Source organism: Ruditapes philippinarum, unplaced genomic scaffold, assembly GCF_026571515.1.
Source record: "Ruditapes philippinarum isolate M1 unplaced genomic scaffold, ASM2657151v2 ctg5604_1_1_1_1, whole genome shotgun sequence".
Lineage (NCBI taxonomy): Eukaryota > Metazoa > Mollusca > Bivalvia > Venerida > Veneridae > Ruditapes > Ruditapes philippinarum.
Window position 1 is genome coordinate 42,786 of NW_026858877.1, and position 13,968 is coordinate 56,753.

General features: G+C 33.7%; 1 protein-coding gene across 1 annotated transcript in view; it reads right to left on the reverse strand.

The window, feature by feature from the left end:
* The window catches only part of LOC132754552 (uncharacterized), a gene marked incomplete at both ends in the record, with an annotated part of 53,394 nt that extends 39,472 nt beyond the window's left edge, over positions 1-13,922 (reverse strand). The window contains 4 exons of the mRNA XM_060745192.1: positions 8,626-8,744; positions 10,068-10,147; positions 11,576-11,614; positions 13,893-13,922. Coding sequence (XP_060601175.1) covers positions 8,626-8,744; positions 10,068-10,147; positions 11,576-11,614; positions 13,893-13,922 — 268 coding nt within the window. The remainder of the gene's footprint in view (positions 1-8,625; positions 8,745-10,067; positions 10,148-11,575; positions 11,615-13,892) is intronic.
* Between the last annotated feature and the right edge of the window lie 46 nt (positions 13,923-13,968).

The following is a 13,968-nucleotide window of genomic DNA, read 5'->3' on the forward strand; positions in this document are numbered from 1 at the left end:
ATATTGGACTCATGCACAGCTGCGAAACCTAAGTCACACTTGGCTTACGCCTATTCTTATAGTTTGACAGCTGTATACTCGTTCAAAAGAATTCAGTATTGTACTCAGCTTTGCATGTTAATCTCATATTATCTTTATTTTAAACAACAAAAAAAAACATTTACTTAAAATTATACATAAATATGATGCAGCTTTCATACAATTCATTAATACGTAAACACACACATGTATGTAAAACAACTAAACAACAGACAGTAATACAAAGTGCAGTTGACAACTCATTCCTTTTTGATGGAATCGGACTTTTTTATTGCCAGTCTCAAAATACAACTGTTGTTACATTTATTACCAAACTTGGATGAAATTAAACATATTTTAAACAATTCAAAATCACCAAAAATCATTGGCTTACGTGAAAATTTCTTAAATGATAATATTAATAATGATTACGTTTACAAACGAAATTATAACTGCGAGAGACGAGATAGATCAAATGGGAAGGATGGGGGAATAATTCCTTATATTTCTAAAGATATTTCATATAAACGTCGGAATGACTTTGAAATAATGATATTGAGTAAATCTGGTTCCAAACTGCAAATCCTTCCTTTTAAATTTTGTTTATCGTCCTCCCAATTCTCCTCAGTCCAGGATTGATTTGTACAAGGAGCAAATTGATATGGTCGATACTGCACTTATTGAATATGTTATAATGGACGATTTTAATATCCTTATTTACCAGGACAGGAAACGGAAATATTTAGAAACACAAAATTGGAAGAACACAATGACTAAAATCGGTTTAATACAATTAATAATACATCCGACGAGAACAACAAAAAAGTTCATCTATAATTGATAATATACAGTGAATATGCAAGTAATACTGAGAACGTGAAAGACACTTTCGTCTCATCTCTATATATGATTGATCATTTTCTTGTATGCATGGTTTATTCAACTAAACCTGACAAAAATAAGAAAAATGGGTTGCATAAGGTGATAAAATATAGAATGGTTAAAGCTTTTTGTGAAGAAAATCTTCAACGTGATCATTTAACATCTGGTATAGATAATACTGAAATAATTACAAATCCAAATAACTCACTCTCCTTTAATATAAGCAAAACATGAGACAATGAAAGAAAAACGCGTAAAACGAGAGCACCAACCTAATTGGTTTACAGATGAAATTAAACAAGAGGGCCATGATGGCCCTAGATCGCTCACCTGACTTATCAAACTCATCCAAACAATTACCTAGACAAGCATTCTGACCAAGTCTTATGACAGGTGAGTCAAAAATGTGACCACTACAGTGTTAACAAGGATTATCCATATTTGAGCAGTGTGACCTAGTGTTTTACCCAGGAGACACATATTCAAACTTGACCTAGAAATCATCAAAACAAAATTTCAGACCAATTCAGACCAGGATACTTGGATCAAAACAGTAGCAACTAGAGTGTTAACAAGATTTTTTTAATTTTTAGCTCCGGTGACCTAGTTCCACATGCGTTTTCGAACTCATCCAAGCAATTACCTAGACAAGCATCCTGACCAAGTTTGATGATAATTGAGTCGAAAATGTGACCACTAGAATGTTAACAAGGTTTTTCCATGTTTGGGCGGTGTGACCTAGATTTTAATCCAAGATGACCCATGTTCGAACTTGACTTAGAAATCATAAAAACAAATTTTCAGACCAATTAACAGAATATTTGGATCACAACAGTAGCCACTAGAGTGTTAACAAGATTTTCTATTTTTAGCTCCGGTGACCTACTTTTTCATCCGAGATGACCCATGTTCAATTCATTCCCAGCAATAATCTAGACAAGTTCCCTGACCAAGTTTGATGACAATTGAGTCAAAATTGTGACCGCTAGAGTGTTAACAAGGTTTTTCTTTTTTAGCTCCTGTGACCTAGTTTTTCATCCGAGATGACCCATGTTCGAACTCATCCGAGCTATTACCTAGACAAGCATGATGATTGAGGCAAAATTGTGACCTCTAGAGTGTTAATATGGTTTTTTCTATTTTTAGCTCCTGTGACCTAGTTTTTCATCCGAGATGACCCATGTTCGAACTCATTCGAGCTTTCATCTAGACAAGCATCTTGACCAAGTTTGATAATGACTGATGCAAAAATGTGACCGCTAGAGTGTTAACAAGGTTTTTCTATTTTTAGCTCCGGTGACCTACTTTTTCATCCGGGATGACCAATGTTCGAACTAATCTGAGCTATTAACTAGACAAGCAACTTGACCAAGTTTGATGATGATTGATGCAAAAATGTGACCGCTAGAGTGTTAACAAGGTTTTTCTATTTTTAGCTCCGGTGACCTTCTCTTTTATCCGAGATGACCCATGTTCGAACTCATCCGAGCTATCAACTAGAGAAGCATCCTAACCAAGTTTGATGATGATTGGGTCAAAAATGTGACCACTAGAGTGTTCACAAGGTTTTTCTATTTTTAGCTCCTGTGACCTAGTTTTTCATCAGAGATGACCCATGTACGAATTCATTCAAGCAATTGACTAGACGAGCATTCTGACCAAGTTTGGTGATGATTGGTTCAAAAATATGACCGCTAGAGTGTTCACAAGGTTTTTCTATTTATAGCTCCTGTGACCTAGATTTTCATCGGAGATGACCCATGATCGAACTTATCCAAGCAAATGACTAAACAAGCATCCTGACAAAGTTTGATGATGATTGGTTCAAAAATGTGACCGCTAGAGTGTTCACAAGCAATTATGGACGTACGACGGACGACGGACATTTACCGATCCTAATAGCTCACCCTGAGCAAGCTCAGGTGAGCTAAAAAACGATAAATTTGCGCAATAAGTGTCATAATAAAGAAGATTTCGATCAGTAAAAAATTTTAAGAAAAAAAGTTACTTCGTTAATAAGAAAGGCTAAGAAAAATTGCTTTAATAATGCCGTTGAAGAGAATAACTATGTATGGAAACACTTGAAAGAAGCTTCTAACATCAATCAAACTAATCGGAAAACACTTCAGTCTAAAATATAAAAAAATGATGGAGTTATGGAAAATGAATTAGAAATTATCAATGAACTTAAACAATTTAACAATATTTTAAATATATTTACCAAATCATTTTTTTTTTTTTGAAAGCAATTTTTCCACTTAAAAAAAAATGGATACATTGATATTCCTTATATAACGACCATTGAAGTAAAGCAAATTAATTCAAAATTGAACACAAATAAATATACAGGCATTGATGGTATTGGTCCCGCAATTTTAAAAAGTTCTGGGGATACTATTATTTCTTGCATAACATCTATTATAAATAATAGCATTCATTTGGGTATTTTTCCTGATAAACTTAAGGAAGCTTGTGTCTTGCATGTGTTTAAATCAGGAAGAATAGACTTTTCTGAAAATTATCGCCTAATTTCAATTCAACCCACCATCTCAAAAATATTTGAACGACATATTGCGTCACGTCTTCAGACATATTTTCAGAATACAAAGATATTCATGACAGACAATCAGGGTTTCGAAAAAAACATACTTGTAATACAGCATTACTTACATTAGTTGATGCCTGGATCAAAGATATTGATAACGGTTAAATGAGAGGTGCTATTTTCCTTGATTTCAGAAAAGCGTTTGATCTTATCGATCATGAAATTTTGATACACAAATTGAAATTATATCATTTTTCTGAAAAAGCTGTAACTTTTTTTCGTTCCTATTTATCAAACAGAAAACAGACAGTTCAAGTAGGTAATTCAAAATCTGACATTTTACTGGTAAAATAAGTAGTTCCCCAAGGATCCATCCTTGGGCCCATTCTTTATTTGATTAATATAAATGATATATCTATACTCCGTAATGATCTTAATATAGACCTGTATGACTCTACTTTACCAACCAGGTGACTGTTTACTGAAAAAACAAGCTAATTTACAAACAAAAAATGTGTAATGTTATGTAATCCTCTCCTACTGAAAGTAAATGATCTTTAACTCTTGAAAATGTAACAGTTCAAAAGTTATTGGGCATTTATGTAGATAATACATAAATCTGGCATTATCAAATTGACTCTGTTTGCGAAAAAGTAAAAACAAAAATTGCCCTCTTCAAACATATCATTTTTTACCTTACTGACGAAGTAAAAAAGATATATTACGACGCCTACATCCTTCCTGTGCTTGATTATTGTTGTACGGTATGAGGAAAGGACACATACTCATATATCAAGAAAGTAAACTCATTAACAAAAGAACTGCACAAATTATACTTAATAGACCGATACGTTCACCAACACTATATCTTTATAACAAGAAAATCATTGATGCAAAGCATCAAAGGCGACGTTAAAAAATTTGATTAAGTCTTGCACCTAAATACTTAACAAAAGATGTATATTTTATATCAGTACCATTACATGTGACCTGGAAGCTAGGACCCTGTTTAAGTTAAACTTAAACCAAAAAGAATAGACTCTGTCTTGCCAAGATGGAAAGACAATTTATAGTCAATTAACCAATCACTAATAAGACTCATGCCATAAGAGAGAATTTCTTCAGATTTATTTTACCATATACAAGGATACCTGAGTCATCAACACATAATAAAATCTTACTGCTTAGGGTAGCAGACATGTCATTGACATATATAATACATAAAAGAGGACATTAAATGACCATCAGGGGGACACCATAGGTACTCGTAGCAGTAGAAGAATAATTGAGTACCAGCCACATTCTCCAGCTGCTGAAACTTGATTGAAACTGCCTGACCATGACTCGAACCCATGACTGTTAGCAATCCGGTCGACTACACATTATCTCTTTATTATAGCATAAAATCGGCTATTTTTCCCTATTTTGCCCATGTTATAACGGGACCAAACCATGTGTTAACATAATCACGCGCTCTTGTTATTGCCCGGTTTCACCTATACGCAATACATACAGGGCCCAGTAAACAAACAAAAAATGACGATTTGGCCTGTTTGCCAAAGAGTCATGGGCTCTTGTTATATTGAAATTTATTGATTCGAGGGCCTCAGTCGCATATTCAAGTAAATATGCCGGAAAAAAAACGGCGTATAGACATCGGTGCTAATCTTGGTTGTCGCCCTTTCTAAGAAACGGACAGTTTTCAATGTAAACAAATACAGTAGAATCTACCTGTCATTCAGTGTAACACTCCCATTAACTTACAAAACTAGATAACACAAAATTAATATGAGAAAATGTTTTTTATTTATGTTAATGTTGATAAAAGTTCTTTATATTTCTTTGAAAGAATAATGCTTAGTGCCTGATTTTTTTATAAACTTGTTTGCTTGAAAAAAACCGATTCTGATGTCACTCATCAATCTGAAATCATTCTAAGAATTTCTGAGGGCCATGTTTTGTCTTGGGTAGAGGGTAGAGTAATGTAAGGTGGGTTTTTTTCTTGAGATAATAAATTTCCAAAGGCCAAGCTTTGTTAAATCAATTAAAATTCAAAATTTCGTTCCGAAAATTTTCCAAGTTGTTGGCCCCGGAAAAATGAAGCGCATACGTAAAACATAGAATTGGATAAATACCGTCCAAGCATAAGAATTTAATGTAATTGTGTTTTGTATAAACTATACATCACGAATCCGTTTGAAAATTTTATGCTATAATAGCGTCAACGCACGTTTATTTCGTGTTATAAAGTCTGCAGAGTCCCTCGGAACTGTTGGAGCCCTCGCCCTACCGGGCTCGGGCACCAACCGTTCCTCGGGACTCTGCAGACGTTATAACACGAAAAAACGTGCGTTAACCCTATCATAGTGAACAGTTCTAAACCATAACGTATTTCCCCACTATACTGATTTGTGTCCTTGAATTTCTGATGTTTATAGAGCATAGTGTATTAAACTCAGGGTTATATGCAGTCATAGGATAAGAAAAACTTTCAACTTGACCAGAACTTGAACCTGTGACCCAAAGAATAATTGTACTGCGGCAGTAGCGATTGAGCTATCTGGCCGCTTACACATTTTCCCCCAAATAGTGAACAGTTCTATGCCATGACAGATACTTTTAAAATTTTTAATTAACATGTAGATTATTTCTTAATTAGATATATAAGAAAAAACGTACACACTCAAAGTCTTGATTAAAATAACAATTTATATATTGTACAATTATTTTTACTAAAATAGGCCCGGATAAGACAGTTATTGGTTGTGCCATTATTTATAACAGGTCAATTTGAAAGTGAACATAACTGTGCTAATACATGTACAATATCTAATTTTTGTACAGATAAAAAACTAACCTTTTTCTTGAATTCTTTTGGAGGCGGATTTATGCCATGTTGTATTTTGCATCAGGGGGCACCAGGCGAAAATATGAAAATACAACAAACGAACCACTTTGTGGTAGATTATATTTTCATGTTTTCATCTGGGGCCTGGTAACTTTTTGTACTTTGTCGGTTTTTATGTGCAACATATTACTTGCTGTAAAATTAGTGCACAAATTGATTCAAGAGCAAGCAACAATCTGCTCTATGAAAGGTCTGTAATCATGTTGTCTCTGCCCCAGACCTGGAGGTTAAGACCGGTGTGCCTCCATTACAAAAAGATAAGACAGGAGCTGTCCTTTTCAAACTATGCACATGTTAGAAAAAATAAAATAACAATTCAGTTTTTGATTTTTTGAGACATTATAAATTGTATTGCCTGATCCAAGTTTTAGGACATCCTTTAAAAACCAGTACTGACCTACTAGCATAGAGAGTTGAAATATATATCTATATTGCCATGCAACCGTCCGGAATTCCACTATGGACCCTGCCATCACTAGAAATGGACACTTATTTAACCTCAATTCTAGATAGGTCATTATGTAACCTTCCGAATCTCACAACACAATTTTCAGGATAAGTCACCCTTTACAATAATCCTTTTACTCTATTATAGATACTATTATAACCTGTAGATTAATCAATACATGTATTATCATATATAAATTTAAATTCAGGTCCCATCCCTTTTATAAAAAAGTCATAACTGCAAGTATTTAAAAACAGAAATAGTTAAAGTCTAATCATATCCATATACTAAGATATACATATATGCACATAACATTAATAATTCCCAGTTTCTACAAAATATATATAAAATCCTATTAGCATTTGAACTTGGATGGAATTCAAAATCTAGTAGTAAGAAAACTATGTATAGTATAAAAGTAAAAAAAACAACCTCAAATAGTCTATATCATATAATAAGTTTGAGTTGTGTCTTAACATTAAATGCATATCTCTTACAGTAACAAATACTGTCCTTCCATTAGCCTTTACTATCGAACAACTAACTGCATATATATCAAGTATTTAAAATTGATTATTTCAGGATGTTATCCTTTCTCTGTTTCAATATATGGACATTAACACCTATATGCATAGCTTTAAATGTCTACCTTTCATTTGTACCAAAGATTAGTGATTAGAAGATTCCTGTAGAGAAAACGTTTATTAGGTATGTGCTAAATGAACAAACTAGAAAAATCCAGTATAAGGTTTATAAAGCCAGTCAAAAAAATCTTTCAATATTCACTCCTCAGGGCCTCTATGCTTTTGATGACCTTACAACTGATAAATTTTATTCAACAAAAATAGTAAGTACTACCTAAGGTAGACAGAAAAGAACAAATAATTCAGTTAACAGGAGTTACTTCCCCCTAAAATAGAGAAAACCATAAACCCAAAAGATCACCCTAAACAGCAAAATTATGTAATGATGCAGGCTCAGTTTTATCAAGCCAATGGTTAAAAAATATTCATAAAAAGTTAGATGGTCATGTGACAGCAGTAACTGCAGAAAATCGGATAGTTTTCACATCCGGATACTGGTACTCATGTCTGTGCAATAGATAAACGTTATATGGATAAAAGCAATAGGAAAATCGTTTACAACAGTTCCATTACCAATCCTTATACTCATTTGCAAATGAACGTTCTTCTTGAAGGAAAATTTAAAAATATACAAATGAATGAAAAAGAATACGGCATCAATGTAGACCACAACGATATTTGAAATCCGGGGTTTAGTATTGCCAACGAAGCTAAGAGACAAGCTGTTAATCTAAGCCCTGCAATATCGTGAAAATAATATCACAATGCACATGGTTTTTACAGTGAGTTATTAAATACAAATATAACAACATATTTGTTAACTTGATTTTTACGAATAAAAAAACTAATTAACACAACATGACATTAACTACTAATAATAACAGCTCCTTCCATAGGCCAAAATAAGAGACGACGCCGCTCACCGACGTCGCCAATAAACTTAAAGGCTGAAATTCAATTTCAGATTGAAATAACACACAGCAATTATGGTGTATAAATCTATAAACAATCTGGCACCGTTATAAATTATATGAGTGAAAGTTTTAGTTTCACTCACAGTGAATTACATAATTTACGTTCAATCGCTCATAAAGATTTTGTTCTGAAAAGTATGCTTCATACACATTATTAAAATGATTTTTTTTTCTTATTTCAGTTTTGACGATATTATTATTATTATTCATATTATTATTATTATTATTATTATTATTATTATTATTATTATTATTATTATTATTACCTTAGGTATATTTTGCCAGGAATACGGGTTTTTGTGACGCTATCAATGTTACAGCTAGACATCCCCAATGAGGTCGCTCGTGGTACATCACTGACATAACACTCGACAATAGTAGCTTGCTACAAGAAAATATTGTTCTTTAGAAAAATTTGAAATTTAAACTCCTTAAATTACATTCTTGATTTAATGAATATTTAGGGTACAACTTTTACATACAATACCACCATTCTTCAAATATGTTTGCGTTTTTTTTTTTGCGGCTACTCAACGCTTGCTTATAAATAGCCGCATGCAGCTCGGAACAAGATGTATATGGTCTTTGGTTATAGAGATATCGTCAAATTAGAACAGTAATGAGTGGAGTTAAGTCTTTCTAAAATTACTAGGAGTTAACCCGTTTCTTTAATGAGGTGACGAAAGTCTAATGAGTTTAGCAGACACAGACTTTTTTGCAAAATATATTTACACACTAGTTTTATAAAAGTTAACAAAAAAGTAATAACGCATCGAATGCCATATAAATGACAGAAAAAGTTGATAACCTGCTGTACTCCATCCTTTAAAATCAAATTCTGTGTTGCAATTGTAAAATTTGCTTTGTGATGTATTAAAAGTAGGGCCGGGAATTATATTCGAATACATATATCTCGATTTACAATATATAAATTAAAAAAACTTCGACATAGCATTAAAGGTCTTTTAATCGCCGATTATTCCAAGCATTTTAAAGTAGTATAGTATTTGACGCAATCAATTTCGGATACGTATACGTCAAAGAGAAATATTGGAACAAATGTTATAAAAACGAATATTCGAATATATTCGAATATATTCGAATATGGAAAACGAATATTCGAACATCGAATTCCTTATTCGTTCCCAGCCCTAATTAAAAGTAAACTGCGATTATTTAAGCAATAAATGATGAAGCTGTATCACGCTACATGAATAAGGTGAAATCATTTAAAACAAGCAAAGTTTATAATGATATATATAACCCTTAAGTTCCAGTTCGTCAAATGTTTTGAAGCAGTGGTCAATGAATGCAATATGGTTTAGTTTATTCATATTTATGTTAAAAATACTGTCTAATCCATTCCTAGAATCAACCAGTACTAATCAATGGGTGTAAAGCATGTTGCTCAAAGAAACAAAGACTTACCATTTACGGGGCTAGAACCAACGCGGGCTTTGATGTTTCGATTACTTGTCCGACGCGTTATTTACTAGACCACGCCGCCACCCAAAAAATAATTAATTTGATTCAAACAGTAAAGGCCTGGTTGGACTGCTCAGATGTTCAGACGGGTATCTTATAAAACCTTGCATGCTTGGTCATAGCGGGGTAGAAAAAATGTTTAGTACTTGTCATCGTCGGAATCTACGGTACATATCTCATAATTACTACAATCAATGTTCTGGATAAGTATTCGCATACTCACACGCGCTAAACTTGAAGTATCCAGCTCAATTATTACAACTTCCAGTAACCGCTGACAGTCCAGATAATATCCGTATGAGTCTGAAATGAAATAATAACTCGTATAATATGACAACGCATTTAGTTCATGTCAGGGATTAAATTCATAATGATAGAATACAAATAACAAACTATACACTCACTTTCTATCAAAAAGTGCATGTCTATTTGTTTTTACATTTTCAATTTATGAATTTCTCTACGATATCTTAAAACATTAGTTTAATGGCTGTATTCCAGGACCTTTTTTAACCTATTTTGACGTCACAATGTGTTATTTTGATCTATCGTTTAACCGTCAATGTTTGTTTTTTTTCAATATTCCCCAGGGGTGGGTAATCTATATATTGAGAAAACGTAATATTTTAGTTCTCTCCCCTGATAAAATCAATGTGTTATGATTGCCTCTTGATGTAAAAATGCATAGCGATGAAAAATTACATTAAAATGTTTGTTCGGTATAATAAAAATAGCACGACGATCAGGGCAAAACTGCATATAAGCAACCCTTAAACTGATAAAGCACTCCTAGTTTCGCCTCGGTGTTACATAGGAACTCTGGAACAGGACCGCACACTGCGGCGCATAAATCCGAATCCGTACCAGCTTTACATATTGTTTTTCCGACCTTTGTATATCTTTTCATATTATGCGAGCGGATGGTCTTTAATTATCTAATCTCAATTTAATATAATCTGCTTATTTAAAAATCAGTCAAATTTACGGTATATTGAAAAATGAAAAGGAGTGACATCCGCCATTTACCGCAACGTTCGGCGTAAATTATCCCCCTTGATATGCTTGATTTTTGTTTTAATTTTTCTAGTAATGAATACCAGATGAGTGCCTGAAACATTTAGCTATGGATCATGTTTTAATATTCCGTTTTCCAGTTAGGCAAAATCAGTTGGACCATATTACTAAAGTGTCTGTGTTCTCCATGTTAAGAAATCAAAACACAAATACGCCCGTTATAATGCCGCCTATACATGTCAACACGTGTAAACAATAAACCGTGAACGTTATATCCTGACGATACCTGATAGTTGATAAAAATGACGGGAACATAATTCTGAAAAAAAACAGTAATCAATTGTAGCCAAGGGGAAAACTCATGCCAAAAACGTTGCGGCGAATGGCAGATGTCACTCCTTGTCTTTTTTATAATACCGTTAAATTTGACCAGTTTTAAAAGACACAGATTGGGTTCAATTGATAACATATTTTTTGAGGCTGGGATAATACTAAAAGATATTTAGATGTAGCAGAAAAGTTTTTAAAAACCGTTACACCATCGAAAATATGCACCGCAATCTGCGGTCCCGTTCTCGAGTTCCTATGGGGTGTTATGTGGGGTTATCAGGTGTAAAATGCTGATATACACTTTTATGCTTAGAGAAGTGTTACTTTACATTTTCAACCATGCCAACATGTGTGTATAGGTGTTCAAGACAATAAGCTAAATCCTACCTTTTCGCAGGTTTTGTTCAGTATGGTTTAGAATCAATTCTGAAATTTGCAAACACAGGAAAGATTAGTACTACATTTATAAATAACACATCATATCACGACTGTAAACCGGTTGCGTGTAAACCAGCTTATTACATGCGTTATTTGTTGACAAGATTTGCACTAACGTAAGTTTTTTATGGATTGCCTAGACTGCCTTATATGTAGAATGACTGATTCATTCTGTTGACTCTGAGATACAATATGCTTGGTAGCAATCCCAATATGCTGCGTGGAAATCCTAATGTGCTCAGTTATTGAAGTGTTATGTTGTGTGCTGACTGTATTTTATTCAGTCAAGACAATGTATTGTCGGGTGCATTAGTCGTTATGTTCAGTTCTCAAAACAAACAGGCATGTGGTAACACAATTATGTTAAGTTAAAAGATATGTTGTAGGGTGTTACAGTTATTATGTTTGGTTATAATAATATGCTATTTGGTGCGCTTCTCATTATGTTCAACCATCAAATAAACAGTTGAGTAGTATTATCATTTTGTTTGGTTGAGGCAGTGTATTACTGGTTGATACCTTTATAATTTTCAGTTGCAATGACATGCTGTTGGGTGCTTTATTCATTCTGTTCAGTTGTGAAATAGAATTGTTAACTGGTACCATCATTATCTTGTGTGCTGATTATATCTTCTTCAGTCAAGTCAATTTGTTGTTCGGTACAAAGATCGTTATATTCAGTTATGAAAAAGAACTGTTTCTTTTTTTTTTCATTATGTTCAGTTCAGATTATGTTCAGTTCAGATGATATACTGTTCGGTGCAGTGGTCATTATGTTCAGTGGTGAACAAAAACTGTTGTGTGATACCGTCATTATTTCACTATTGAACATAATGACCTCTGCACCGAACAGTATATCAACTTAATTGAACATAATGATAGTACCATTCAACAGTTCTATTTCACAACTGAACAGAATGAATAAAGCACCCAACAGCATGTCATTGCAACTGAAAATAATGAAATTATCACCAAAAAAACACTGCCGCAGCCAAATAAAATGATACATGTTATACCACTCAACTGTTTATTTTCATGGTTAAACATAAAGATAAGAGCACCAAACAGCATGAAGCATGATTTCAACCGAATTATAACTGTAACACACTACAACATATCTTTTTAACTCAACATAATTGTGTTACCACATGCCTGTTTGTTTTGAGAACTAAACATAACGACTAATGCACCCGACAATACGTTGTTTTGTTTTGGTTTTTTTTTGGTTTTTTTGGGGGTTTACGTCACATCGACATAGTATAGGTCATATCGCGACGTTCCAGCTTTACTGGTGGAGGAAGACCTCAGGTGCCCTTCCGTGTATTATTTCAGGCACGAACGGGCACCTGAGTAGAACCACCGACGTTCCGTAAGCTACCTGGATAGCTTCCTCACATGAAAGAATCCAAAAAGCCCCTGTCGAGATTCGAACCCACAGCGGTGAGGGGCAAGTAGTTTGAAGTAAACGACCTTAACCACTCGGCCACGGACGCCCCACAGTACATTGACTTGGCTGAAGAAAATGTAATCAGCACACAACACAACACTTCAATAACTGAGCACATTTGAATTTCCACCCAGCATATTGGGATTTCGACCGAACATATTGTATCTCGAAGTCAATAGAACGTCATTAGTTATTCTACACATAAGACAGTCCAGGCGTTCCATTTTTTTATTCTTGCAGCAGTCGGTTGCTAAAGATATCATAAAAAAGTTATGTATTGAAAAAGTGACATGAAATAAGGAAGTATCTTGTGATGGCGTTCCTCTTGTATATCGTGCTGATTTAAATATATATTTTTATGGAAAATAACACGAAAACGTATTAAATGCGATTTATTACATTAACACATCAATTGTGTAAAATATAATGTTTGTCTTAGTTGTGCCAACATACTTACCAAAAAACAAAATGTTCACAGAGCTATGAATATTCATATTTGATATGAACAAAATGGTTGCGGCATTGGCAAGCTAGGAGGAAACATTTTGTTCCGTGTGAAATAGCTTCATTGCAATTGTGTTTTTCCCAAACCCCAAAACTACACATTGAACGCGCTACAACGCATGCTTGTTTCAAACTGGATGCACTAGGTACATTCTTTTATGCCATTATTTAAAGAGATACTTTTATGCAGCAATCGATTGCAGGAATGACGAAAAACTTACTGATAGTTAATCCTAATCTAAGTCACTAAGATGCAAGCATTTCAGATTGTAAAGAATATTCAATAATATATATGATAGTGTTATTGAAACATACCTGTAGCCAGTTCATAGTCAATGTTCACGACTAAAAACAAGAAAAAAAGAACAAACAAACATTAAACATTCACCCC